This window comes from Motacilla alba, chromosome 27, assembly GCF_015832195.1.
Source record: "Motacilla alba alba isolate MOTALB_02 chromosome 27, Motacilla_alba_V1.0_pri, whole genome shotgun sequence".
Taxonomy (NCBI): domain Eukaryota; kingdom Metazoa; phylum Chordata; class Aves; order Passeriformes; family Motacillidae; genus Motacilla; species Motacilla alba.
The window spans coordinates 1771377-1797796 of NC_052042.1; the positions used below are offsets into that span (position 1 = coordinate 1771377).

The following is a 26420-nucleotide window of genomic DNA, read 5'->3' on the forward strand; positions in this document are numbered from 1 at the left end:
ATGAACCCCCACCCTGTGCCGTGTCCCTGTCTCCCTCCTGCTCCTGGGGACCCTGACTGCAATCCTGCTTCTGCTGTCCTCATGCCTGTCTTGTCCCCAGTGCCTCCACCCTGGTCCTGGTGTTCCTGTCCACAGCCCCATTCCCACTGTTCACTGCTCCCTGTGTCCTTGTCCTGCTCCTGATTCTCACTCTGCTTTGGTGTCCCTGTCTCCATCCTACCTCAGTCCCTGTTCTGCTCCTCAGTGTCCCTGTCCCCACCTGCTCCTGCTCTTTCCATTCCCATCTTGTTCCCATTGTCCCCATCACCCATTCTGCTCCCAGTGCCTCCATAATTTTCTTACTCCCCATGTCCCAGTCCCCCATCCCAGTGTCCTTGTCCCCTTCTTGGTCCCATTGTCCCCATCCTGCCCCTGTTGTTCATCCTGTTTACACTGTTCCCATCACTGTCCTGCTCCCTGTGTCCTTGACCTCATCCTGCTTGCAGTGCCTGTGTCCCCGTCTTGCTTCTGATTTCCCAACGCCACCCTTCTCCTGTCCCTTTACTGCTCCCAACGTCCTTGATTTCCTCTCTGCTCCTGATGTCCCCATCCCCATCCTGTCCCTGGTGTGCCTGTCCTGCTTTCCATGTCCCTGTTCCCATCCTGTTCCCAGTGTCCTCGTCCCTGTCCCAGACCTCCACCCTGCTCTTGGTGTCCCTTGTCCCCATTGTGTCCCTTTCCTGTGCTCCATGTCCCTGTCCCCACCCTGTTCCTGATGCCCTCATTCCCATTCTGCTCCAGATGCTCCCATCCCCACACCTGTCCCAGTGTCCCCATCCTGCTCCTGGTGTCCCTGCTCCCAGTGTCCCCATTCTTGTCCTGACCCCCATGTGCCTGTACCCATCCTGCTCCCTGTTCCTTGTCCCTGACCTGCCTCTGATTCCCTCATCTCAGCCTGCTCCCAATGTCTCTGGTCCCCACCCTGCTCCTGATTGCCCTCATCTCCATCCTGCTCCCGGTGTCCCTGTCCACAGCCCTGCTCCCAGTGTCCCCATTCTTGTCCTGCTCTCCATGTCTCTGTCCAAATCCTGTTTCCTGTGTCCTCATTTCCCTTCTGTTCCTGATGCCCCCATCCCACCCTGCCCCAGTCCCTGTCCTCATCCTGCTCCCTGTGTCCCCATCACCCATTTTGCTGCCAGTGCCTCCATATTTGTCCCACTCTCTCCGTCCCCATCCCGCTCCCAGCATCTTTGTCCTCTTCCACTGCCTCCATCCTGCTCCTGGTCTCCATCCACAGCCCTGTTCCCACTGTCCCCATTGCTGTCCTACTCCCTGTGGCCTCATCCCTGTCCTGCTCCCGATGTCCCCATCCCACCCTGTTTTGGTCTCCACATCCCCACCCTGCCCCAGGCCCTGTCCAGCTCCTTGTGTCCCTGTCCTCATCCTATTCTTGCTATCTTCATCCCCATCTTGATCTCAGCATCCTCATTCCACTCTGCTCCTGTCCCTATTCTGCTCCCAATGTCCTTGTCCCCACCCTGTTCATGGTGTCCTTGTCCACAGCCCTGCTTCAAGTGTTCCCAGTGTTCCTCCCTATTCCTGTCCTGCTCCCCGTGTTCTGTCCTGCTGTGTCCTTGTCCCCAATCCCCCTGCTGCGTCCCTACCCTGACCCCACTTCGTGTCCTTGTCCCTATAAGCCTCTCCTGACCCCAGTCCCATGTCCCTGTCCCTGTTCCCTATCCTGACCCCAGTCCCATTTCCTTGTCCCTATACCCTCTCCTGGCCCCAGTGTCCTTGTCCTTGTCCCCAGTCCCGTGTCCTTGTCCCTGCTGCCTGCTGTCTCCCTGTCCTGTGTCCTTGCCCCTGTTCCCGCTGTGTCCCTGTCTAGTGTCCTTGTCCCTGTCCCTCATCCTGACCCCAGTCCCGTGTCCTTGCCCCTGTCCCCGCTGTGTCCCTGTCCCGTGTCGCGGTCCCCGCTGTGTCCCTGTCGTATGTCCGTGTCCCTGTCCCGTGTCGCGGTTCCCGCTGTGTCGCGGTCCCCTCTGGGTCCCTGTCCCCGCTGTGTCCCTGTCCCGTGTCGCGGTCCCCGCTGTGTCCCTGTCCCCTCTGTGTCCCTGTCCCCTCTGTGTCGCTGTCCCCGCTGTGTCCCTGTCCCGTGTCCCTGTCCCGTGTCCCGTGTCCCTGTCCCCGCTGTGTCCCTGTCCCCGCTGTGTCCGTGTCCCGTGTCCCTGTCGTGTCCCGTGTCCCTGTCCCCGCTGTGTCCCTGTCCCCGCTGTGTCCCCGCTGTGTCCCCGTGTGTCCGTGTCGCGGTCCCGCTGTGTCCCTGTCCCGTGTCGCGGTCCCCGCTGTGTCCCTGTCGTGTGTCCGTGTCCCTGTCCCGTGTCGCGGTCCCGCTGTGTCCCTGTCCCCGCTGTGTCCCGTGTCGCGGTCCCCGCTGTGTCCCTGTCGTGTGTCCGTGTCCCTGTCCCGTGTCGCGGTCCCGCTGTGTCCCTGTCCCCGCTGTGTCCCTGTCCCCGCTCCGGACGCTCTCTCCCGCCCGGCTCCCCCGTCCCCGCCCGCCCGGCCCGCGCGCGCTGAGGGGGCTCCGCGCATGCGCCCCGCGCCCCCCGCCCGGGCTCGGCGGCCGAGGGGCCCCGGCGCCGCCACGGGCCGGACCCGGTGAGTGGGGGCTGAGGGCGCGGCGGGACCGGGCCGGGCCGGGCGGGGGCCTGAGGGCACCGAGCGGCGCCACCCGAGGGGCCGGAGCCACGGGGGACGGCGGGGGGGCTCAGGAGACCGAGCGGCCGTTCCGGGGGCACCGGGAGGCGGGAGCCCGGGCGCAGCCGCGGGCCCCGAGGGGCCGGAGCCGCGGCGGGCTGAGGGAGGCGGCAGCCCGGAGGGACCGAGCCGGGCGCTCCGCGGGGATCCGGAGGCGCCGGGAGGAGCCGGGGGCGCGCCGCCGCGGGGGGCCGGTGTCACCCCCCGGGTCCCCGCTGTGTCCTCCCCATTCCCCGCTGCCTGCCGCGCTCCGGGACGGGCCTCTCCGGGCCGGTTATCCCAGGGAAGCGATGCCCGAAGGGCTTTCCCGGGCGGAGCGCCGGGTGCCCGCCCGCGGCTGCACGTGTCGAGCCCCTCGGTGATGAACGGAGCGCTCTCCGCGCTGCCGAGCGCGGGAACGGAGCGATCGCACCGGGGACGCCACCTGTGTCGCGCCGTGCCACCTTTCCTCCCGTGTCACCCCCGTGCCCACCTCTCCTCAGGAGTCACCCTGTGCCCATCTCCCCTCCGGTGTCACCCCGTGCCCACCTCCCCTCCAATGTCACCTTGTGCCCACCTCCCGTGTCACCCCGTGCCCACCTCCGGTGTCACCCCGTGCCCACCTCCCGTGTCACCCCGTGCCCACCTCCCGTGTCACCCCGTGCCCACCTCCGGTGTCACCCCGTGCCCACCTCCCCCCCGTGTCACCCCAGCGGATCCCCAGTGTCGGCTGCTGCAGCTCCTGGAAGCAGCAGCTCCCGCTCACAATTCCTTGCCCGGATAAACCTTCCCAGCCCTGCTGGCAGCCGTTGCCAGCCCTGCCTCGAGCTGCCGGGCCGCAGCCGTGCGGTTTGGCATTGCTTGAGGAAATACTTCTCCAGCTCCAGGACTGTTTGGACAAAGCTCTCCGACACGTGGGGGGGGATTGTTGGGGCTGTCCTGTGCAGAGCCATCAGTTTGGCTTGGTGACCTTGCGTGTCCCTTCTCACCGAGGACATTCCGTGATTCTCCGTGCTTGACCCAAATGCAGAGCACGATGAGAGGAATCCTGCTCTTGTGTCAGATGGGAGTTTTGGCCTCTGTTGGGCCCAACTTTCACCCGGCGTCATAAAATTTCACAGGAATGACATTTGTGCAGCTATTTTTACTGGCCTTTTAAAGGCAATTCTCATTTCTGTTGGTAGGAATTAGTCCTGACACTTTCTGGTCAGTGTGACCTTGCTTCCCAGTGAAGTGCTGATTTTGCTCCACCGTCAAATTAATTACAAATAGGAGATAGTTCATAGGGATTAATTAGGGCATGGATGTACCATATGGATTCTGGAGCAACAGTTGGTACCACCAGGTTCTGATTTTTCATTGGGTGTTTAATTGGTATTTGGAAATGAGAGAGAGCAAAATCCTTCTCTCTGACAGACCGTTGATTGTTGTTATTATTTCCATGTCTCCTGCCTGCTCTAAGTCAGGATAATTGGTTAAAAAAAACCCCAAACTGTCCCTTCCTGTTAGAAATCTGTGTCCTGGGGAATGTTCAATGAACCAGCTGTCAGTGCAGTTACCAAACCCTCTGTTCTTCAGGTCATTTAAGGGGAAATGCTGTTTTCTGTCAAGACTCGTGTTTAGGAAAATGCAAGGTGCCTTTCTCTGTATTTTTGGTACTTTCCAAGTCTGTTCCAAAGTTGCGCTTGTGCTTTCCTGAGGGAGCAGGTCAGCTCGGCGCTGGAAAGCGGGATGGGTGAGGAGTTCTAAGAGGGAATTTGAGCCTTACTGCGCCGTTTGACTCAGAGGGAAAGTCCTGCATTTCCAGCAGCGCTTGCATTGACTCCGGGGAGCAGCGGGGCCGGAGCTCTCTGGTCGCTGGTGGCTCCCTGGGGGTGGGCTGAGCTGTCACACACTCTGCTGCCTGGCGAGAGAGCTCCAGCGAGGGGCTGGCCCTGGGTGACACCGAGGTGCAGCAGTGGGGTGGTGACACCGAGGTGCAGCAGTGCAGCGCCGGCTCTCCCCGTGGCTGCCAGGGCGGCTGGCCGGGGCTCTGAGCATGTCTGCGGGCACCGAGGCAGCCAGGTAAGAGCTGAGGGGCTGGGGCTGGGCTGAGCCTGGGGTCTGCCCTCTTGGGGTCTGCCCTCGGAGCCTTTCTCTGCTGGCAAGAGCCCTTTGCAGCGTATTTCTCCAGAATCAGGAACCTGTCTGACATTTCCGAATTGAAATGCCAGCAGGAGCACAGCGACAGGTCCCGTTGGAGGTGTCACATCACCAGGAACTTGTTTTACAGGAGTGTCTCTGTTTTTTGGACTGTGTTGGAAACACAGCTGCTCCTTGGAGTTTGTCACCCAGCACCTCTTGTCTTTTTGAAATGGGTTTATCGAGGTTGAGATCAGTTGGAGTGATGAAAAGTTATTAAAAACGTTTTGCTGACAGGCTGTTCCCTTACCAAAGGGTCTGACTGCCTTTAGTGCTTTCAGACTAGAGTTTGTAAGTTTGTCTTTCCGTTGATGGAGGAGACTTTTGAGATATTGCTAATGAAAACATTTCCATTTACTAATCTAAGTGTTTTCTTAACTTATAGAACAGTATTACAATTTTTTGGGTTTTTAAAACAACTCGCAGGTCTGAATGCAGGATTCTAGACAAGGAGTTGTCATGAAAAGCCTCTTTTCTAGATGTGTACCATCCTCAGTGCTTCATTAAGGGACTTTTTTGCCCCTCTCTTCAAAGCAAACACCCAGCTCATCACAGATAACGTGCAAGTGATGCAAATACTGGTAAATAACTGGAAAATTTGGGTCAAGGGCTGAGAGCACAGCGCTTGCTTTGAACAAGGCAGAGAGGAGCCCCAAGAGGGTTGGGAATGTGAGGAATTCCTGGGGTCCCAGCCTGTGGTAGGGGGAAAGTTAAAACCCAGATGCTGGGCAAATTGAGACCAATTCTAAGAATTTATTTTGGTGCACCCTGGAGAGTTTTAATTATAGGCACAGTTTTTCTGAAGAATTCTGTGGTTCTAAAGGTAATTGGTGTGTAAATTATACTGCTTGGGTGAAACTTTATCTTAAAAAGTCTTTTCTGGGTTTGCATAGTTCTAGAGTTTACAAGGACAGATTTCTTATAAGCTGTGAAATCTAATCACTGACGGAGAGTTTGTGATGAATTTTAACGCCTAAATTTGTTGATTTAGTAATTTGCTGACTGCCAGCAACTTCTGTGAGTCAAAAAAAAACCCCAAACTTTCCTCATCCACCACTTTTGCCAAGAAAAGGATGAGATCCAGTGCCTGAGGTTGTACCTAGAGGTGATCCAGCCACTCGGGATCAACAGAGCAGCTTAGAAACACCCAGTTAGGAGCTGGATAATCCAGAAGGTGCCTTCCTTGGGTGTGTTATGGATTGGGTCACTGAAAATCCAGAGCCTTGGTGCTTCTCTGGGGAGCTGGAGAATCCAGAGCCACAAGGGCTTGGTGGTGCTGCTGATGCCTCGTTCCTGACCCAGCTGTGATGCTGGAGAGTGAGCAGTCCTTGAGGAATGGTGAGCTTTCCACAGAGAGCTGCTGGAGCCCCACGGAGTGTGTGAGCCCAGGCAGACCCTGCTCACTGGGGTGAATTTTGGTGATTTGTGGTCATTGGCACCTGCAAGGGGCTGCTGGTTGAGTAAAGAAGTGAGGGAATCAGGAGCTGGACTTGGATGATCTTTGTGGGTCTTTTCCAGCTCAGGATATTCTGTGATTCTCAGAAACCAGGCTGCAGCCTCACCATCGGAGGGGGCTGATCTTGGGGCTCTTTCCTTACACCACTTCACATTTTCAGCACCTTTTTTAAAGGTGGAAACCACAAGGAGTGTTGCCTTGTACAAGGTACCTCTCTTGTGCCTCACCCTTCCTGCTGGGACAGGATTCCCTGAAGCCCAGCAGGAACTCGGACGAGGGTGGTGATCATTAAACACTTGCAGTGAAACCCTGCTGGATAATGGACCCCTTTGTTGTCCCTCCCGGGGGATGGGCACTGCTGCCTCATTAGGGGGAAGGTGATCCTTTGCTCCCACCCTGCTTCCAGCCTTTGTGTTCTGTGCTGTCACTCCACACAGCTGACTTATGCTCCAGATTTATTTTTAATCTGCTTAATAGGAGGGAAATTATTGCCCTTTAAAAAGTTCCACTATTTATTTAAAAATTCCCTGATTTTTATGGTGGCTCTGCTTTGTCCCTGTTGACCTGCACAGGGAAGCACATCCCTGCCCAGCCAGCAGGGAGACTCCCTGAGTTACAGATGGCCCCTGGACCCTGCTGCCAGCCCCTCACGGGTGGCTGCACGGCCACCTCTGTGTGCCCTGCTTTGGAAGGGAGCGAAGATTTTATTGCAGAAGCCCCTGGCATTTATCAGCGTTTCCAGCTGGTCTCGACACTTCCCGTGAGCAGCAGGAGTGCAATTCCACTGTCCCGTGCTTGTGCCGTGGAATAACAGGCTGTGCTTTTTATTGACTCGAGTTATGATTAATAATGGTCAAAATGTATTAAATCACATTTCACTTGCTGTGTTCGGTATTGCTCAGTATGTAAATTCCTCTCTTGAAAAAAAAACCCATGTTTTTAAAATGTCAGTATCACCAAATTTCCCGTTCACTGCCCATTCCTGGTCCTGGTTTTGGGAGGCTCGTTGCTTTCCATTAAAAGCTACAAAAAGGAGTTTATCTCCAAAATGCTTCTTGGAGGGGAAAGGGCAATGTTAGCATTTCCTTTTCTGACCTCCTCATACCATAAATATGAATTGTTATTGCTGCTTGGGTAGTGACACACAGTTCTTCCCAAATTCAGGACTGTCTGGAAGATCTGGTTGGGATTTTTAAAAACTTGACTTCGTTTTGGCGTAAAATTAAGATTTCAGGTGAAAGTTCCTGCATGTGATGTGGGATAATTGACATACTCAACGTGTGGCTGGGCAGTTGTGATCTTACCGGTGATTCCTGGTGAAGGAAATACTGAGAATGGCAAAAAGAGATCCTTTTTCCTTCTGCAAACATAGAGAGCTTGGTTTCATACCTCAGTACCGGCCAGTAATTCCTCAGTGATTCTGTTTCAAGGAAGAATGTGATTCCGTTTCAAAGTACAACCCAGGGTTTTAAGCAGTAACACAAGTTACAAGGTTTTCTGGCTATAAATAAAAAAAAAATCTATATTTGGAAAAAACAAATAGTGTATTTATGGACAAAACTGTATTAAAGGAAATGTGATGGAAAAATTGAGTCAGATGAGCTGATGTATGAAGCATTCCCCTCTGGAGTCATTGGGCTGAAAAATGTTTTATATGCCTAAACTTGAACAGATGCTTCAGCACACACACACACACAGTCCTCCCCCGGTTCATATTAGCAGTTCTGCTCATACCACTGTGATTAATTCCCAGACCAGCCTGGTTTAGGCTCTTTCCAGGGGGCTCGGGGGTATTTCCAGATCATCCAGGTACTTAAGCCATGCCTAGCTGTAAATAAGCACCCCAGATCATCCAGGTACTTAAGCCGTGCCTAGCTGTAAATAAGCACCCCAGATCATCCAGCTACTTAAGCCGTGCCTAGCTGTAAATAAGCACCCCAGATCATCCAGCTACTTAAGCCGTGCCTAGCTGTAAATAAGCACCCCAGATCATCCAGCTACTTAAGCCGTGCCTAGCTGTAAATAAGCGAGCAGCCCGGATTATTAGCGGGATTTGTTTCAAGCTTTGCATTAGGCATGTGTTTAAATGACTCACTGAGCTGGGATTTACATTTTTACACGGGAATGAAGGATTTCTCTCTATTACCTTGCCTAGATGGAAATTGATGCAGCCAGCCAGCTTTTTTTTTGCCTAAACAAGTCCACGAAACCAGCTTTGGGCTCTCACAGTTATTAGTTCCAGCTTTTTAGTTACAAATTTGTCAGAAAACAAGTCTGAGTGTGCGTGCCTGACCTCGATTGAGATACTGAGGAGGACTGAAGGAGGGAGGGAGAGAGGGAGGGAGGCATCCATATGGATGACCAGCAGATTGTGCCTCGTGTCCTTTCCAGTCCCAATGTCGAATGTGCAGTCGGTGGCGCTGGAGGAGGCTGACAAGTGCATTGGATTATTTTCCATCGAGTCCCTGCTCTGGTGTCCCTCTCAGCCATTAATCTGCTGTCCTGGGGTGTAGGGTTTGCCTGGTAGGTGGCTATGCACAGCATTCCCTCTCCTCTGAACATCCCTAAAGTCTTCCCCAAAAGTGCCACGTCTTGGGGATGCGTCTGTCCACTTCGCTTTTCTGATGAAGGAATGCAGAAAAATGACTTCTGGGTCTGAGCGTGGGTCCGGCTGTGGTGTGCCTGGGGAATGCAGCTCCTGCAGGATGAGGGATGATGCTGGTGGCAGCAGGGGATGGAGCTCCGCCCGCGGTGACATCCCGCCATGAGTGGTGCAGCCCTGCCAGACTCGGAACACGCCATCGCTGTGAAGTTCTGTATCTCTCTCATGCTTAAAATAGTCAAGAGCCTGGAAGGGTGATTGTGTGTCTTGTGTGTGCCCATGTTCCCTTCAGGGGGAGTTTTGGCTCCCTGTTAACTCCTGGGAGCCTGGCTTTGCTGTGGAGGCAGGGACAAAGATGACACCCAGCACTGCGTAGTCCTGAGGTCAGAGAAGAGTCTGTAGGCAGGCAAGGGGGTGGGTGTAGGTTGTGCACATGGGGCTGGCCTTGGTGTCAGTACATTTTTTAATGGTATAAAATTAAAATAGTTGAAGTTCCTTATGTGTCTTGCAGATGTGCTGCCCTGCATGCAGCACGTTCCCCTAAAAATCTAAAAATCGCCTGATTCTCAGGGTAAACATTGAAGTAGTTGAGAAATGACTGAATTTTACTTGCAGCAAATTTCATTCGCAGGAGTTGCTCAGCTGGTGCTCAGATATGGAGTTAAACTATTTTGAAATGAGAAGAATTTTCATGGTGGAAACTGTGATTCCTGAGATATTGTAAAGCAAAATAAAATTGAAGTGTTTGGGAGGAAGCACATGGCGATCTTCCACTGAGCCATATGGAAATTATCTTTATTCCATGGTTCGTGTGAAGTCTTTGCTCCTTCTGGAGCTGACTTGGAGCCTCCTCCTCAGTGCTGTCCCCAGCTTGGTTTGTATTCCTCGCCTGCTCTTGCTCTCTTTGCAATCTGTGACCAAAGCGTATCGATCCGGGCATCTGCGGGATCCGATTCCCTGGAGGGCTGTGCTGGACAGAAATAAATCATGGCTGCCCTTCAGGTGTTCCCATTGCCCGGGGTCGTCTGGCACATGCAGAGTTCCAGGGGGCTGGAACTGAGCAGTGATTAACAGCCCCTGTACCAATTCTGTTCCCTCTGGTGTCTGCTGGTGCCTCTCTTTCAGCTGCTTCATGGAGGGGCTTTTTCCCCAGCACCTCGGAGCCACTCACTCCTGGCTCCTTTGGAGCAGCCACACGGATCAGATGGAATCTTGCCTGCTCCAGAGTCCTGCTCCTGACCTGCCCCACGTGAGGCTGCAGCAGAGCATGAGAGAAGCTCTGGACTCTCTCAACATGCGACTGCTTTGTGCCTACAGACTTACCCTTGCCCGAGGCATTGCTCTGGCTTTCAGTTTTTGAAGGGTTTTCCTTCTCCAGGCTGCTCCAGGTGTCACAGATCTCTGACTGTTTCCTCCCTCAGCCTTCTTGCTGTTTTTCACTGTCCTTCCCCCACCAGCCACTCCATACCTCTTCTCCAAGCTCCTTCTGTTCTCCTGTCTTCCCATGGTAGGAGCTGGCAGAGTGACCGTGGGTGAGCCAGGGGCACTCAGGGACATGGCAGAGTGACCAGAGCCACAGACCATGGGTGAGCCATGGGCACTCAGGGACATGGCAGAGTGACCAGAGCCACACACCGTGGGTGAGCCATGGGCACTCAGGGAGGGCAGAGTGACCAGAGCCACGCGCCATGGATGCCTGTCACAGGCACATGGTGGCACAGCAGCGTGTGCTGGGTGTGCTTGTCCTCTGACACTGGTGAAACACTGTTCTGGGGCTGTGCTGAGCTGCGCCAGAGCATTCACAGAGCAGCCTGACAGCCCCAAGACCTCCTGCTTGCTGAGGCCATCTCAGGGCATATCTATTTTTAGGTGAAATTGAGATTTATTATTTTTATTCAATCTATGCATCACTTTATCCATGTGGAATTCCATCTGCCATTTTATTTCCAGGTTGCGTAGACTCGTATGGTCCCTGTGCTGCTCTTCATGGTTGCTTATCCACCCCCCTTGAATATTTCCTTCAGGATGCTGGGTCACATCCAGACAGTGTCCTAGTCTGGCACAGCCAGCCTCTCCCTGTGACCCTTGCTCTAACTTCCCTCCCTTGCAGGAAATGATTGTTTATTCCTACTCCCTTGCCTCCCACCCAGCTGTCTCCATACAGGGACAGTCCTTTTCCCAGTGGCCTTTTGGGGTCCCTACAGGAAGCCTCAGATGAGAGAGACTTGCAGGGGTTAAAACCCAGAAGATCTGGAGCCCTCTGTGGGGCTGGAGGTGCCTTCCCAGAAGCCATGCTGACTTTTCCCCTGGTTTATTGTATTTATACAGAAAATCAATGCCCACGAGTTCTGCTCGGTGTCATTAGTGCTGTGTGAATGTTGGCTTTGGAGAACTACACTTTGCCAGGATTTTCTTCACAACCCCTGTCTTGCAGAGTTGACACGGCAGTTGCTTTCCCGTCCCGAGACAATTTTAGGAATGGCTGTACTCCATGCTCCATTAACCCCTTGGTGGGTCCATCCAGCCCTTCCTGCTGTGACTCCTCGGTTTGGCTCTTTGCTCTGTAACCTCCCCTCCAGTCCCTCCAGCAGTGGGAACCAGTTTCCCAGTGAATCCCAGGGGAAGGGGCTGGCAAAGAGCCTGGAACTGTTCCTGGTGCTGTGAGTTGTTTGTAAAGGAGTCACATAATTTTCCCTGGATGGGTTTGTCATCTCTTCTAGTGACATTAAAGCTGAGCCTGTTCCTGATGGTGGCTCTCCGCGGGGAGAGTCTGTCAAGGTGCAGGTGGGAATCTGAAGTGGGAGTGGTCTGAGGGCTGGAACAGCTCTGGAGATGGGCTGGGAGAGCTGGGGGTGTTCAGCTGGAGAAGAGAAGGCTCTGAGGAGACCTTACTGTGGCCTTTCAGCTTATAAAGGGCTTTGAAGAAAAACGGGGACTTTCTACTGTCTCCTGTAGTGACAGGACAAGAGACAACACTATTAAACTGAGAGAGGACAGGGTTAGATGGGACATTAAAATGAAATATTTTACCATGAGAGTGGTAAGGCCCTGGCACAGGGTGCCCAGAGCAGCTGTGACTGCCCCTGGATCCCTGGCAGTGCCCAAGGCCAGGCTGGACAGGGCTTGGAGCAGCCTGGGACAGTGGAAGGTGTCCCTGCCATGGCAGAGGGAGGATCAAGATGGGCTTTAAGGTCCCTTCCAACCCAAACCAGTCTGTGATTGTGTTTGGCAGAGTGGGTGCCATTGCCTTAATGAAACAATCCACCAAAAAGCCAGTGGTTCCTTATCGGGTGCGATCTTATCTGCAGCTAATTCCCCTTTGTGAGAGTGAAGGAGCTGTGACACAGCAGATGCTCAATTACCCTTTGTTTTAGGAATGTTTTTGCGAGCAGACCTGCTGGGCTCTGCGTTAGGAAGTGGCCCAGCCCTTGGGCATTCCCGGGTCACCCAAACAGAGGTGATCTGCTGGCTCCTGGTTGGAGCATGAAGCTCACTCCGTGATTAACAAGATGTCACCAGCCTCCTAAAATCATGGAAGCTTGGAAATAAGAAGCTGGGGGAAGCTTGGTGCTGTCGCCCTGGCCGTAGCTGTGGCTGCAGTGTCTCAGTGGGGTTTTCCTGCCTCCAGCAGCCCCACAGCACAGTGCACACCATCCCCTGGTCCCCTTGGTGCTCTCCTGTCAAGTCTCACGCCTGACTCAAGCGCTGGGGAGGCTGATCTGCCTTCAGTTTGCTGCTAATTGTCCCAATCTGTGTCCATAATAAGTCAGATTAAATCCTTGGCCAGGGAAAGCAGTCAGGTGGAAAAACTGACCTGTCTGCCACTGTGTGCTCGGTGCAGAGTGCCTGTCAATGGGAAAAGAGCTTCTTATGAAAGGCCTCTTTTCATAAAATAGGAGTTATTTCCAGCTGTTCTCAGGGGGAAAAGCCCCAGTTGGTGTGTGTGTTTCCCAGCTGGAGTGATGGAGCATAGGGAGTTCATCAGTGCTTCAGGTCTCTTCCCAAGGGACTCTCAAAGTATTCAAGTCTTTCAGAAATGGACAGTTTTATGTTTCTTATTTCATTACACGGAATTTTTTTTTCAACAAATAAGTCACTTAGTGGATCTATGCATATTTATATTCTAAATTTTATCTTTGGCAAAATAAAGCTGTTAAGACTCCTGTTGAACTCAAGCTGGAGTAACATTTTAATGCCAGGATGGCAATCTGCTGCCTTACTCTGCTCCTTGTCTCAGAATAAACTATGTGTAAAACCAACTTTATTGAAACAAAACTCATCAGCTGTTTCTGTGGTTTAACAGCAACTTGGGAGAAGTTGAAGCAGCAGTAGAGTGAGCGAGGTGCTGGCTTGTCGTGGACCTGTTCTCCGGCAGGGTGCTGTCCTTGGCTGTCTGTCCCAACCCCATCCTCGTGGGTTGTGGTGCCATTTGGCACAGCTGGCTGCTGTCCTGCTCAGCTTGGTGCTCTCCACCTGGGGATGTGCAGAGTTTGGTGAAGTCACCAGGGGCTGTAAGGCTCTCTGCTTGGGGACAATCCAGGCCCAGTTTAGCAGAGCTGTTCCAAGTGCTGGGTGCCTTGAAAATCCCAGCACAGCTGGGAGGGTTTGCAGTGGTGAGGCTTTGGTTTGCAGCGTCCTCCACTACCTCTGAACATCCTTCCCTCTCTGCAGAGCTGCTCTTGTAGAAAACGTGATGTGGATTTGGTGGAGTTGCAGGCTGAGGCGGTGGCTCCCACTAGACCAGACAGAGCTGGGGAATCAAACTCTTTTTTTTGAATGTAGGTCACAGAGAAGCAGCTGCCATGTTGCAGGATGGGTGACTGGGGAGGTTGTGGCAGACTGTGTCGGGCTGTGTGGTATCTGTTTCATTTACAAGCTGTTCATGGTAGTTTTTGAGGCTTATCTATGAAGCAAACGCCGTCATGGTTTCTCTTGACTGCCATAAGATGGTGGTGGGAGCATTAGGTGTTCATCCCCATCGATTGCCTCCCGCTCAGCCAAGTGAGAGCCTTTGATTCTGATGTACAGGAGCCGACAGAACTGCTCTCTTTTGGCTTCTCTCTCCCTTCCTGAAATGGCCGTGAGAGTGATATTTGGGTCAGCTGCCTCCAGTGTGTCAGTTTCTTTTGACACTCATCCCTCTGAGCGCAGAGGAGGAGCCCGCTGGGGAAACGCTGTGGAGCTGTTGGCTGCAGTGGAATCGGGTGTAGTTAAAGGGGTGTTGTGGTTGTTTGAATCTCTGATCACATCAAGGCAGGGAGGTCTCTCTGATGTCTGACTGGAAGGGTATGGGAGTGAGGATGGCCTTCCCCAGACCTCGCTGCCAGAGAGCTGCAGGGATCCAGGTAAGCACATGGGTGCTGCAGCCTGTCCAAAGGCTCCTGCTCCCCAGCAGTGCCTGTCCCTCTGTGCTTCCCAGGGGTGCAGCACCCAGAGGTGCTGTGTGTTCTGTGCCTTCTTCCCTTTGGACCCTTGTGGGTCTGTCTGGGGAAACCGGATTGTTCCTCCTCGCCTTGCTGCAGGGCTTGGGGTCACGGTCTGAGGTCTTGGGTGGGCCCAGGCGCTGCCATTCCCTGGGTGTCACAGGTGGGTTTGCATTGTCCACGCTCTGCTCACCCCTGTGTGTCCCCAGGTGCAGCCCTGAGTGACAGTGCTGGTGCTGGCCTGCCTGCACAGGCAGAGTTTGCAGCAGGACCCTCCCCTGCCCTTCCTCTCTTTTCTTTTCTTTTCTTTTCTTTTCTTTTCTTTTCTTTTCTTTTCTTTTCTTTTCTTTTCTTTTCTTTTCTTTTCTTTTCTTTTCTTTTCTTTTCTTTTCTTTTCTTTTCTTTTCTTTTTTCTTTTCTTTTTTCTTTCTGGGACTTGGCAGCTGTGTGCAGGAACCCCAGCCCTGATCCATCACACTCTTGTTTGAATTGCTGTTGGCCACTCAGGACCTGCCTTTTGTCATTCTCCTCGCTGCAAATTTTCCATCTTAACCCTTCCATTTCCCATATTTGTTAAAATAGCAGCTGGGAACACAGTTTCCAATAGGCAACAGTACAATATTTTTAATATTTTAATAATGTATTGTTATATCATGCCAGTAGCACTGTGTGGCAGTTGTCCCACACTGGCAGGGGGAGGGATCTCAGGTCACAGATTCACTTGCTAATGTGGCTCAAGTCCCTGCAACTTGTGCCCTCTCTGTTATGTTCATTCTTACAGGAAAAAATGCTAAATTGCTTTACTTCTGTTGCTGTTGCCCAGACTGCTCTCCATGGTGCCCAGGGAATGATGACTTAAAACTGATACACAGAAAATTCCACTTAAACATAAGAAAAGCTTTTGTTTACTGTGAGCATGGTCAGATGTAGGATCAGACTGCCCAATCTAACTTTTCAATGCTTCTATCTCTGGAGGTGTTTAATAGGATCAGGCTGCCCAGAGAGCTTGTGGTGGAGTTATTTAAAACCTGGCTGAACATGGGCCTTCCAGCGTGCTTTGGGATGTAAAATGTGGTGGTTTAAACTACCAGTTATCAGAACATTGCACGTTTCTGGAAGGGATGCATTTGGTACAAGGGAACTTTGGGGTTGAGCACCTTCAGAAGTGACTGAAATAAAGCTCTGTCACTTACAGAGGGGCTGTCACAGCCTCGGAGCAGTCGATGTTGGGGTGTTTGGTCTCACGTGTCATGAGGTAGCACATTGTGTGTCTGAGCCAGGGTTTAGTAGCCCTGCCTGAGGAGCACGGGGTGCCCCATCAGATGTTTGCCTGGTCCAGGAGCTGCTCCTGGGAAGGAGAACTCTGGTGTTTGGGGGATGAGTGCTGACTCTGTGTGATCATGGAAAAGCCTGCAGGATCCCTGTGGTGTGGGAGAATGGGAATTGCCAGCTCACCCCTGAGGCCACGCTCACCCAGTCTGATGGTCACTTCAGCTGGTAGGAGCAGTGTTTCTCAAGGATGCCCTCTGGATCTTTGGATTTTAAAGGTATCAGTCCCCGGTTGTTTGCAGACAGCCTGGGCTGGCAGTCCAAGGGCTCAGGATTTGGTTAAACACTTGGTCTTGATCTCAGAACAGCAGTGGTGGGTGTCTTTTCTAGTATGGCTTGAACTTCAGATTCAAGTTCTTAAAAAAAAATTAAAATTGTCTTTTACCTACCCTGTAATTCCTTGTTTTCAACATCCAGCTGAATTGCACAGGGAAAGCCTCCCTGTGCTTTACTGAATTCACAGGATCACTGGGTTGGAAGAGATCTTCAAGGCTGTGGAGTCCAACCCAGCCCCAACACCTCCACCCTGGCACCCAGTGCCACACCCAGGCTTGTTTTAAACACCTCCAGGGATGGTGACTCCACCACCTCCCCGGGCAGCCATTCCAGAACTTTATCACTCTTTCTGTGAAAAACTTTTTCCTAATATCCACCCTACATTTCCCTTGATGTGTCTGGAGACTGTGTCCTCTGGTTCTGTCAGTGCTGCCTGGAGAAAGAGAGCAATGCCAGCTGACCATGGCCACCTGTCAGGGAGTTGTGGAGAGCAATAAGGTCACCCCTGAGTCTCGTTTTCTCCAGGCTAAACAACCCCAGCCTGGTGGGTCATGCTGGGCCTGCCAGTGCTGCAGGAGCCCAGTTCCTACAGGAGCTGCTCAAACCATCTGGGCTCAGTGGGGTTAAACTGTGGTGGAGAAGAGCTGTGAGATGTGTGAGGCTGGAGGAGAGGGGGAGCGCTGGTGGAGTAAATACTGGGTTGGTTTTGAGCTCCAGTAGCCCTTCTTTGGATTATTCCTCATCTGCCAGCAGGTTGTGGAGGAGGGGATTTGTTCCTGCTGCAGTGCCAGCCCTGTGCTGATCCCCAGGGTTTGGTGTTGCTGTGGCCCAGGCTGCCCGGGGAGCCGGGGTTTCGGTGCAGGCTGAAGCAGCACACGGGTCTCTCTGCCCTCTTGGTTTCCTCCTTGATCACATTGACACATCACCACAGTGCTGCCATCACCTGGGGCTCCTTCTGCTTCCTGATACCTGGCATCTGCAGGATGGGTGTGAGGAGCAGCCTCAGGCTGGTGTTAGGCTCCAAGAAGTGCCAAACTGGGAGCTCATTCTCTCAACCTCTGAGCTGGAGCTCCTCATTCCCATCCTTCGGAAGGGATTCGGGCTGACACACACCCCACAACGGGCCTCCAAAAAATCTCAAGAGGTGACAGAGACTGTAGAGCCCAGTGTCCATGTCCCGTGGAGCCTGTTGGCACTGCAGGCTCCTGCTCTCAGATGAACTCGAGTCGGGCTCAGCTCTGCTGGTGCTGCCCGGGGGGACCCCGCTGTGCCCCGCTGTTCCGGGGTGCGTTGCTGCCCTGCACACGCCGCTTCCTGCAGCAGCACGCTTCTGTAGGTGCAGGAAAAGCTGGTTTGGGCCAGCACAAAACACGTCGTGATTTCATCTGAATTTTGTCACTGCGGGGGAGTGTTGCTAAAATTGTCACTTGGCTTCCCATGTTAGCAGTACCTAGAGGGCACGCCGAGGCGACCGGAGGTTCATGTCTTAGCTGCAAATTCCAGTTTATCTGTAAGCTGAATGCTCGGGTGGGTATATGTTGATTTTCAAAAAGATACGTACTTGACATCTTTATTTTTTTGACAGCGCAAGAATCTTATTATATCCCTACCTCTTACCCATATTTTCCTGTTCTATTTATATCCCACATGGGATCTGTGGTCTCATAATTCAGCGTGGGGTTTTTTCGACTCGGGGGATTGGTCTGGGAATCAGCAGAGCCTTGTTAGCATGCCTGGGATTGGAAGGCACCATTCAGAAATGGTTTCCAAATTGACATTGACATTGTGGCTTTTTCCAAACCATTCTCTGCTTCAGCCACGTGAGCCCTGCCAGATGACAGAGGATTTATTTGAAAGAGCACTGTGTGCTCTCCAAAAAGTCCCAGCCTTTTCCTTCCCAAATATTCTATGAGATTAAAAATAAAATTCAGTGGAGTCTTCTTATTACTTTTCCTCTTTATTGCTGAAAATAGGAGTAAAATTGGTGGTGATTGAACCCGCTTCCTTCACGGGGGATAGAAGGGTGATAGCTGTGAGTTGTGTTATCCCAGGGATATCCCCACATCCTTGCTCTTGTGTCACTCAGGACAATGGACACTGGAATTGCTGCTCAGGGAATGCGGGTGGCATCAGCACAGCATTCACCAGGATTCAGGATGTGTTGGCACCATTCCAGTGCTGGGCCTGGCCATGGCTCTCTGCTTGCTTGAGCAGTAAAGTCTTACTCATTTTCCAGGTTAAAAGAAAAAGGAACCCCTCTGCTTCCTCAAAAGTACTTGTAAATCATGTAATTTCTTACTTTTCAATGTAAATGAGATTTGAATGAATAATGCTAATTATTCATTCATCCTAATTCAAATACTATTTTAATTAGCCTGTGGGCTCAATTTCACTTTCATGCAGCATGAAACCTCTTTTGATTAACAACAGAATTGCCATGCATTTCTTCTTTTTTTCCCTGCTCAGCACATGTCTTTTTAAACTGCTTAAAAACAAAACAAAGCAAATAAATCATTAATAAATTAATCAAATTTCATTAGCATGACCTGGGAAGACATAATTTAGGGAGGAAAAAAGTCTTCTGTAGATATATTCATTCTCCTTAAAGACTGCCTTGAGGCTACAAAGCCTTCAGAGAAGTCTTGTCTGAGGAGCTGCTGGTGAAATAGGAAAATTTAGGGACCCTCCACCACTCCCTGCCATCAAAGGGCAGGGACACCTTCCACTAGAGCAAGCTCTGTCCAACCTGGCTTTGGACACTTCCAGGGATGGAAGTGCTCTGCTCTGGGCACCCTGTGCTAGGGCCTCCCCACCCTCATGGTAAAATATCTCCAATGTCCTGTCTAACCCTGCCTGCTCATGGTTTAAGAGCATTGTCCCTTGTCCTGTCACTACAGGCATTGATAAAATGTCCCCATTTTTCTTACAAGCTCCATTTATACTGAAAGGTCACAGGATGGTCTCCCCAGGGCCTTTCCTTCTCCGTGCTGAACGACCCCTGGTGTCCCAGCCTGCCTCCACAGCAGAGGTGCTCCAGCCCTTGGAGCATCTCTGTGGACTCCCACCAGCAGGTCCCATGCTGGGGGCTCCAGAGAATTCCCCCCTTGCCTGCTGCCCACACTGCTTTGGATGCAGCCTGGGGGACAGTTGGATTTCTGGGCTGTTGCTGGTTCATGTCCTGTTCTTCATCCTCCAGAACCCCCAAGTCCTTCCCTGCAGGGTTTCTCTCCACCCCCCCAGTCTGTGCTGCTGTTGGGGTCTGCCCCAGCCCAGGACCCTCCAGCTGACCTTGTTGAAGTTCACGAGCTTGCCATGGGCCTGCTCCTCCAGGCTGTCAGGAACCCTGGGAATGGCATCCCTTCCTGCAGGGTGTCAGCTGTGCCCCTCAGCTTGGTGCCACCCTTGGACATGCTGAGGCTGTGCCCAGCCCCCCACTTCTGTCATTGTCACATGAGATGAGTCATGGTACCACAGAAACATCACAGGAGAGCTTGGATTGGATGGGATCCACATGGATCATCCAGTCCAGCTCCGGGATCCTCACAGGCTGCCTAGTGCTGACCCAAACCAGCACTCCCTGCACCCTCATGCTCAGGTGCTTTGGGCTGTAGCTGCCAGTTTGCACTGGGCTGCAGCCAAGGGGCTCCAGTTTGTGCTGGGCTGCAGCCAAGGGGCTCCAGTTTGCACTGGGCTGCAGTTTAAGGGCTCCAGTTTGCACTGGGCTGCAGCCAAGGGGCTCCAGTTTGTACTGGGCTGCAGTCAAGGGCTTCCAGTTTGCACTGGGCTGAGCCCAGTCTGTGCCAAGACAAGGCCAGGAAATGGTTCTGAAGATGTTTGGGATTTCATAGCCTGGAATGAGGCTGCCTTGACACCCACCTGCTGCTGGCTGTCCTGCCCTCCAGGTGCTCTCTGTCTCAGGAGAATGGGGACACTGCTGGAGTGTTTTAGTTTCCTCCTGCCCCACCTCAGCTGTCCCATCCAAGGGCTGGATTTGGAGCATTTTACAGTACCTGCTGCTCCACGGTGGAGTCCTTCCCACCCTGAGGGGCAGGAGGTTGTCGCTGTTTGAGGACAAAGCTGAAAGGAGGTGAAAATGGAAATGTTAAAATGTTTAAGTTCATAGCCAACCCCCCCCCGTGGGCTGGGTAGAGGAGGGGCCATTCCCTGGCTCTATATCAACAGCAGCTGTGTTAACTCCAGAAATTCTTCACCTGAAGCTGATGTCTTTTTTCCCCTGTACCTGCTCCACATTCTTCTTCATTCTCTCTGGATGTCAGTGCCTGCAAAGCTTTAATTCAGGAGCCAGCCCACTGTCAGTGATAAGCCTGCTGATATTTCATCATGGATCCTGCCCGCTCCAAGGAGCCTCCTCCGCTGGAAGTGCTGAAATGAACTTATGACAAATACAAGAAATGAAAGTCTCTCTCAAATGCACTTTCTGGCATGACTTAAATTAGCTGAAATTGCTGACATTCTGCCTTTCTCAGATGCGTGTCAGTGTCCATAGACTTTTCTTTCAAGCATTGGAAAATTATTGAGTTAAATGTTGCCAGAAACAACAGCTGCAGGAGCGTGGGTGTACGTTGGGTGAAGGTTACTTTGATGTGTCTGGGTGCTGCAGAACGTGGAGGGGAGGCAGAATGTGCCCCTCTAACCTTGGCTGATCCCACGGAACGGAAGGACACCACCGGAATTCCACTTGGAAGTTCTTGGCTTTGTACTGCATTGAATGTGGATGGGCTGAACCTTTCCAAGAATTAATGACTGTCATTTTGCTTGAACCAAAACATTTCCTTAAAGACCAGGAAGTTCTTTGCCTGCTCATGGGTCCTCCCGTGTTTGTCCCAGCAGCTCTGCTCAGGTCTAGGACTAAATGGACAAAGTGACACTTTCTGGGCAAAGAGAATCAGCTCTTGGGCAGCTTTGGAGCTCCACAGCCAGGACCCACTAATTGGCAGGTCCTGGTTGTTAACCACCTGTTGGGTAAATCCTCCTGCATCCCAGGGCTGTGGGAGCCCCAGCATACACTCTGTGCATTGATACAACTGCTGGAATTCAGGTTGGGAATCACAGGAATGATTCCTGTGTTGTTTTTGGTACCTGTCTGCAGGTAGAAAATGCACTGTGAAAAGCTGGCACGTACCTTGAAGAAATTTCTTAGATGGGAGGCAGCAGCTTGTCTAAAAGTAAAGATTCTCTTACTGAAATCTGCACTCATTTCAAACTTCCCTGTCCTTAACTCCTGAGAAATGTGACAGTATATGAAAATTTAAAGGCTGGTTCCTGCTGTTACTCCAAATTTACATTGGCAACAGTGTTTAATTAATTTCACATTTCCTTAGTAGCTTACTTGCAGTGAAAAGTGTGGCCCTGACATTTTCAGCGAATAAGAGTTAGCCTCTTAAACCCCTTTGGGTTTTGTCTCTTAAACTCCTTTGGGTTTTGTCTCTTTTTTAGTTGATGAATCGTGAGGTGTCAGTGGAGACGTGCCTGTCCTGTCAGTGCCCAGGGTGACGAGATGGGCAGAGCAGTGTGGTGGGAGAGGGGTTTTGGGGTTCCTCCCCTCTGTTAACCTCCGGTTCCAGATGTGGGGTTCACCTGCCTTTGCTGCCCACTGGAGACTTCTCAGGCACCCCCAGACTGATGTGCCCCTCATCTGGACCCCAGATGTGAGTGGGAAATGCTGAGTGTGGGGTGTCTGACACTGTCTCATCCCACTAACTCAGAACTCAGGTGGCAGAGCTGCCCTTGGGTGCCTTTCTGAAATGGGGGTGTCAAGCCCTTGCTGCAGGAAGGGGCTGGAACCTCTGGTCTCTTTGCCTGTTAAAAATGTGTTATTTCAGCCAGTGCTCCGTGGAATGATGGTAGCAGGGTTGTGATGAAGGGCAGCTTGGATGGAAGCTTTGGGAGGATGGCATGCACCTCTGATAGCTGTTATCTGTGGAACACATCTGATTCAAACATGTCCTTCTTCAGGGCTGAGTGCAGCTGGCCTGTCCACCTGAGGGAGGGCTGGGGATTTTTGTCCTAATTGGTCATTTTGATGACACATCATGATCCTGATTCGTCGCTGTTGGGATTCACTTTCATTTTCCTCCTGTGTTTCCCAACTAAACAAATTGGTCTTTCTAAATCGCTCACTTTTAGGCATCTTCCCTGTCCCTCAGCTGGTTTTGAGCCTCCTGTGCCCACTCTCTGATGCTGGAGCAACTGCTGAAGGATGCAGCCGCAGGCGCCCGGGGCTGTCTCGCTAACAAGGAGGTAAGATCACCCCCCTGGCTGCTGATTGCAGTGACACAGCCAGGGCTCAGTCCATCACCTGCACTCTATCAACAGCCCTCCCTGAGACCCCGATCCTTCAGGAGCCTCATTCCCTTCCCTGTTCACTGAACACCCACAGCAGCCTCTCCCCCTGTTACAAAACCCTGCTCTGCTGGTCCTGAGCTGCCCTGAGTGTGGTTCAGGCAGTGGGGCTGTTGCAGGGGCCTCAGTCTCCCCAGCAATCCGTGTTTTCCTGTACTGGTGACTCTCATCTCCAGTTCTCAGCCCGCAAGCTCGTGTCCCATGGGCCCGTTTTGTCAGCAGCCACTCCTCAGCTGAGCTTGGGAAGATCAGCCTGGCTGCCAGGGATTTTCAGAGCTGCTGTAATTATGGAACTGATCTTGGACCTAATATGGGAATCATTTGTCAAGACTTTTGTTACTTCAGATCACTTAACAGGGCCTTTTTTAATACTCTCCTGTGCTATTTTTTTTCTCCCACTGTCATGAAGTAATAAATCAAATGTCCTGCACAGCCCATCCACACCATATCCCTGCTCTTGGCTTTTCAGTGAAACACTGAATTCCACCAGAGGGAGATCACACTGATATCCTTTACTTCTGCATTGCTTGCATCTCCTCACATTTCATTATTTTGCCTATAAACAACTCTGTAGTTACGTGGAAGAAGTTGAATAGTTCCAAGTACTAGTTTTCCTCTGGTCTCCTGGAATTTCTTCAGGTTAAGAATAAGAACTCTTAATTCTTATTCTAAGAATAACAATTTCTTCAGGTTAAGATCAGAGTGCTGGAGATTTGCCCAGTTCTGGGTTCAGGATCTGTCACCAAATATTTTTCTGATGCAATAATTTCTTTTAATAATCTTTAACAAACTGATATTTGACATCATCCAAAGTCTGAAACATTCCTCGTCCCCTGTTGCTCTAACAGTGTCCAACAGTTCTTCCTGTGTTTTACCAGTTTCACTCCTTGGAGCTCCAGGAGGGCCTGCAGTGTTGCTGGAGTTTGTTCAAAGCGTTGCCAGACTGGAGTTCCCAAGGCTGGGATTTTTACTGTTCGGATTGCAACTTTATCCTGGAGTCCTGGAATGGTTTGGGTTGGAAGGGACCTTGCAGCCCATCCAGTGCCACCCCCTTCCACAGGCGGGGACACCTTCCACTGCCCCAGGCTGCTCCAAGCTCGGTCCAACCTTGAACACTTGAACACTTCCAGGGATCCAGGGGCAGCCGCAGCTTCTCTGGGCAACCTGGAATCTGCAGGCATTGGAATTTGGCAGGGCTGCCCCTGGCGTGCGGTGCCAGCCCCGCTCGGGAGCGCGGCCAGGCCCGGCAGTTCCGGCGCTCGCTCAGCTCCTGCCAGTCCCTTCTCCCCTCACCCTCCCACCACTCACTGCTGTGCACTAGCTCTTCTCAAAGTTTTGGCAGGTAACTCTTTGTAACCAGGTTTTTACTACAAAACCCACACTGAAATCTTTTCTGACCCTGGGAGGAAGGTTGTGAGCCTCCCAGAGGGGCTGGACCCAAATCCATCCGCAGCATGGTTCAAGCATAGTTAGGAGTTCCTTGGCCCAGCCCTGCAGGGTGGCACTGCTCAGGCCACCAGGTTGTCCTGCCTTTGCATCACAGGTGGGCTGGGCCATCCCTTCCTGAGTGAGGACAGCTGGCACTGCCTGAGACCATGATCACCAGCCCAGGCTTTAACAAATTAAAAAAAATCCTCTTGTCAGTGGTGGAGTGTGGCCAACAGCACCCAAAAATTTCATGGGCACTTGTCTCCCCATCCACTGTGTTTTGGAGTCTTCAGCTTCCACTTTAAATGTTTTTATCAACCTGTGACACACAGAGCAGCCGTGTCTCTGTCTTGGGCTGGGGAGTAGCTTTGGGAGTACTTTTAAAATGAAATTATACTGAACTGCTACTTTTTCTTACAGCAGATTCCTCAAAAGCCTGCGGAGGAGACGTAGGATCTTCAAGCAAGTTCTGGCAGCTGGATCCCGATAGCAGGTGGTGGTCACAAACATGGATGGGTGTTGGGTGTGAAAGTCGAGTTGAGTTTGAACCATTTAGGCTCGAGCTGATAAACTCATAAAAATTTGGGGGTTCTGTTTGTTTTTTAGATAAACTCATTTGACCACCATGAGTTGGAGTTTTCTGACCCGCCTGTTAGAGGAGATCCAGAACCACTCAACCTTCGTTGGCAAAATCTGGCTGACAGTGTTGATTGTGTTTCGGATTGTCCTCATTGCCGTGGGAGGAGAATCCATTTATTATGACGAGCAGAGCAAGTTTGTGTGCAACACGGAGCAGCCCGGCTGCGAGAACGTCTGCTACGACGCCTTCGCCCCTCTCTCGCACGTCAGGTTCTGGGTGTTCCAGATCATTCTCGTGGCCACTCCCTCGGTGCTGTACTTAGGCTACGCCATCCATAAAATCGCCCGGATGGTGGAGCACAGCGAGGCCAGCAGGAGAGCCAGGAGGAGGAGCTTGCCCTGCCGCTGGAAACAGCACCGGGCCTTGGAGGAAGCCGAGGGGGACCACGAGGAAGACCCGATGATGTACCCGGAGATGGAGGTGGAGAGCGTCCACGAGAGCAAAGAGAAGCAGAGCCCTGCCAAAGCCAAGCACGACGGCCGGCGGCAGATCCGGGAGGACGGGCTCATGAGGATTTACGTCCTGCAGCTCCTGGCCAGGGCCCTGTTTGAGGTCGGCTTCCTGGTGGGGCAGTATTTCCTCTACGGCTTCCAGGTGAGCCCCGTGTTCGTGTGCAGCAGGAAGCCCTGCCCGCACAACGTCGATTGTTTCATTTCCAGGCCGACCGAAAAGACCATTTTCCTGCTGATAATGTACGGGGTGAGCTGCATGTGCCTGCTCCTGAACGTCTGGGAGATGCTGCACCTGGGCTTCGGCACCATCCGGGACACCTTGAATGCCAAGAAGAAGGAGCTGGTGGACTCTGGGACCTTTAACTACCCCTTCACCTGGAACACGCCGTCAGCTCCCCCGGGCTACAACATCGCGCTGAAGCCGGAGCAGATGCAGTGCACGGAGCTGTCCAACGCCAAGATGGCCTACAAGCAGAACAAAGCCAACATAGCTCAGGAACAGCAGTATGGCAGCAACGAAGGGAACATTCCCAGCGACCTGGAGATCCTGCAGAGGGAAATCAAAGTGGCTCAGGACCGCCTGGACCTTGCCATCCAGGCTTACAACAACCAAAACAACCCCAGCAGTTCCAGAGGGAAGAAATCCAAAGCGGGCTCGAACAAAAGCAGTGCCAGTAGCAAGTCAGGAGATGGGAAGAACTCGGTCTGGATTTAACGTTGACTCAGTTGATACGCTGTGGTTTTTTTCCCCTAGTTTATCATAACCAGCAGTTCCGTGAATAATGGCTTTTCCTTAAGGGAATATTTGACTCTGCTGATTTTCAGGGATACCGTTGGCTCGTGATTCAGCCCTGGAAAGGGTTTATACACTGACTCTAGGACTTTAGAACCTTATTCTTTTGTCTTCCAAGTCAGGAGACAAATAGGTATATTTAATTCATTCTCATTGAACGGTTTATGCTGTATGTACAGTATTATAGTACATTTATTATGCACAATTTTTTTTGTATTTGTACACTGGATCTGATGTTACACTTTTTATATCAACAAGGACAAAGCAATGGATAGCCATTAGCATTTTGTTAATTTTATTCTTGTTGTCTGCAGTTATGTCATTGTTCTTCCTTGTTTTCCAAGTAAAACTTTTTATAAAACTTTTCTATGCTGCGTTTCCAAAGTGCCTTGAACATGCAGAAGTGGAGTCTCTGGGCAGCTCAGGGGTGGGGAAAGATTTGGGTCTGTCAGTGGTGCTTCTTTACTAAATTAATGTGCTGCTTGCAACCGGGAAGTGTCATCCCATAAGCTCCTGTGTCCTACAGGCTCTTTCCTCTGTGGAAAATGACTTCTAGGAAAAATGTGTGTGTGTGTGTGTGTGTGTGGAGGGAGCAGGGGTGCCAGTTGTGGGGCAGAGAGGGCTCAGGGCTCCCTGCACACCCTGTGCAGCAGAAGGGAGGAGACACTTCAAATTCCTGCAAAACATTTGGAAAAAAAAACGAATAGAAATGACTGGATTCAGTAAATCCACGTGTTTCTGTGGAATGGGGAGAGCAGTTTG

General features: G+C 51.9%; 1 protein-coding gene across 6 annotated transcripts; it reads left to right on the plus strand.

Annotated features, from left to right (window-relative positions):
* The first annotated feature begins 2577 nt into the window (after positions 1-2577).
* GJC1 (gap junction protein gamma 1) lies at positions 2578-26025 on the plus strand. 6 transcript variants are annotated; one of them, XM_038163100.1, is made up of 4 exons: positions 2578-2637; positions 22130-22243; positions 24194-24266; positions 24380-26025. In XM_038163100.1, the coding sequence occupies exon 4, from the start codon at positions 24399-24401 to the stop codon at positions 25578-25580; it is 1182 nt and encodes a 393-aa protein (XP_038019028.1). In that variant the 5' UTR covers positions 2578-2637; positions 22130-22243; positions 24194-24266; positions 24380-24398; the 3' UTR covers positions 25581-26025. The 6 variants fall into 6 exon arrangements, with proteins under 6 accessions (XP_038019028.1, XP_038019033.1, XP_038019031.1 ...); XM_038163105.1 differs by having other exon boundaries at positions 24197-24266; XM_038163103.1 differs by lacking the exon at positions 2578-2637 and adding an exon at positions 3378-4349.
* Positions 26026-26420: the final 395 nt, after the last annotated feature.

Bases quoted from the DNA above. Each gene is read 5' to 3' on its own strand.
- GJC1 (XM_038163100.1), top strand. From the start codon at position 24,399: ATGAGTTGGAGTTTTCTGACCCGCCTGTTAGAGGAGATCCAGAACCAC.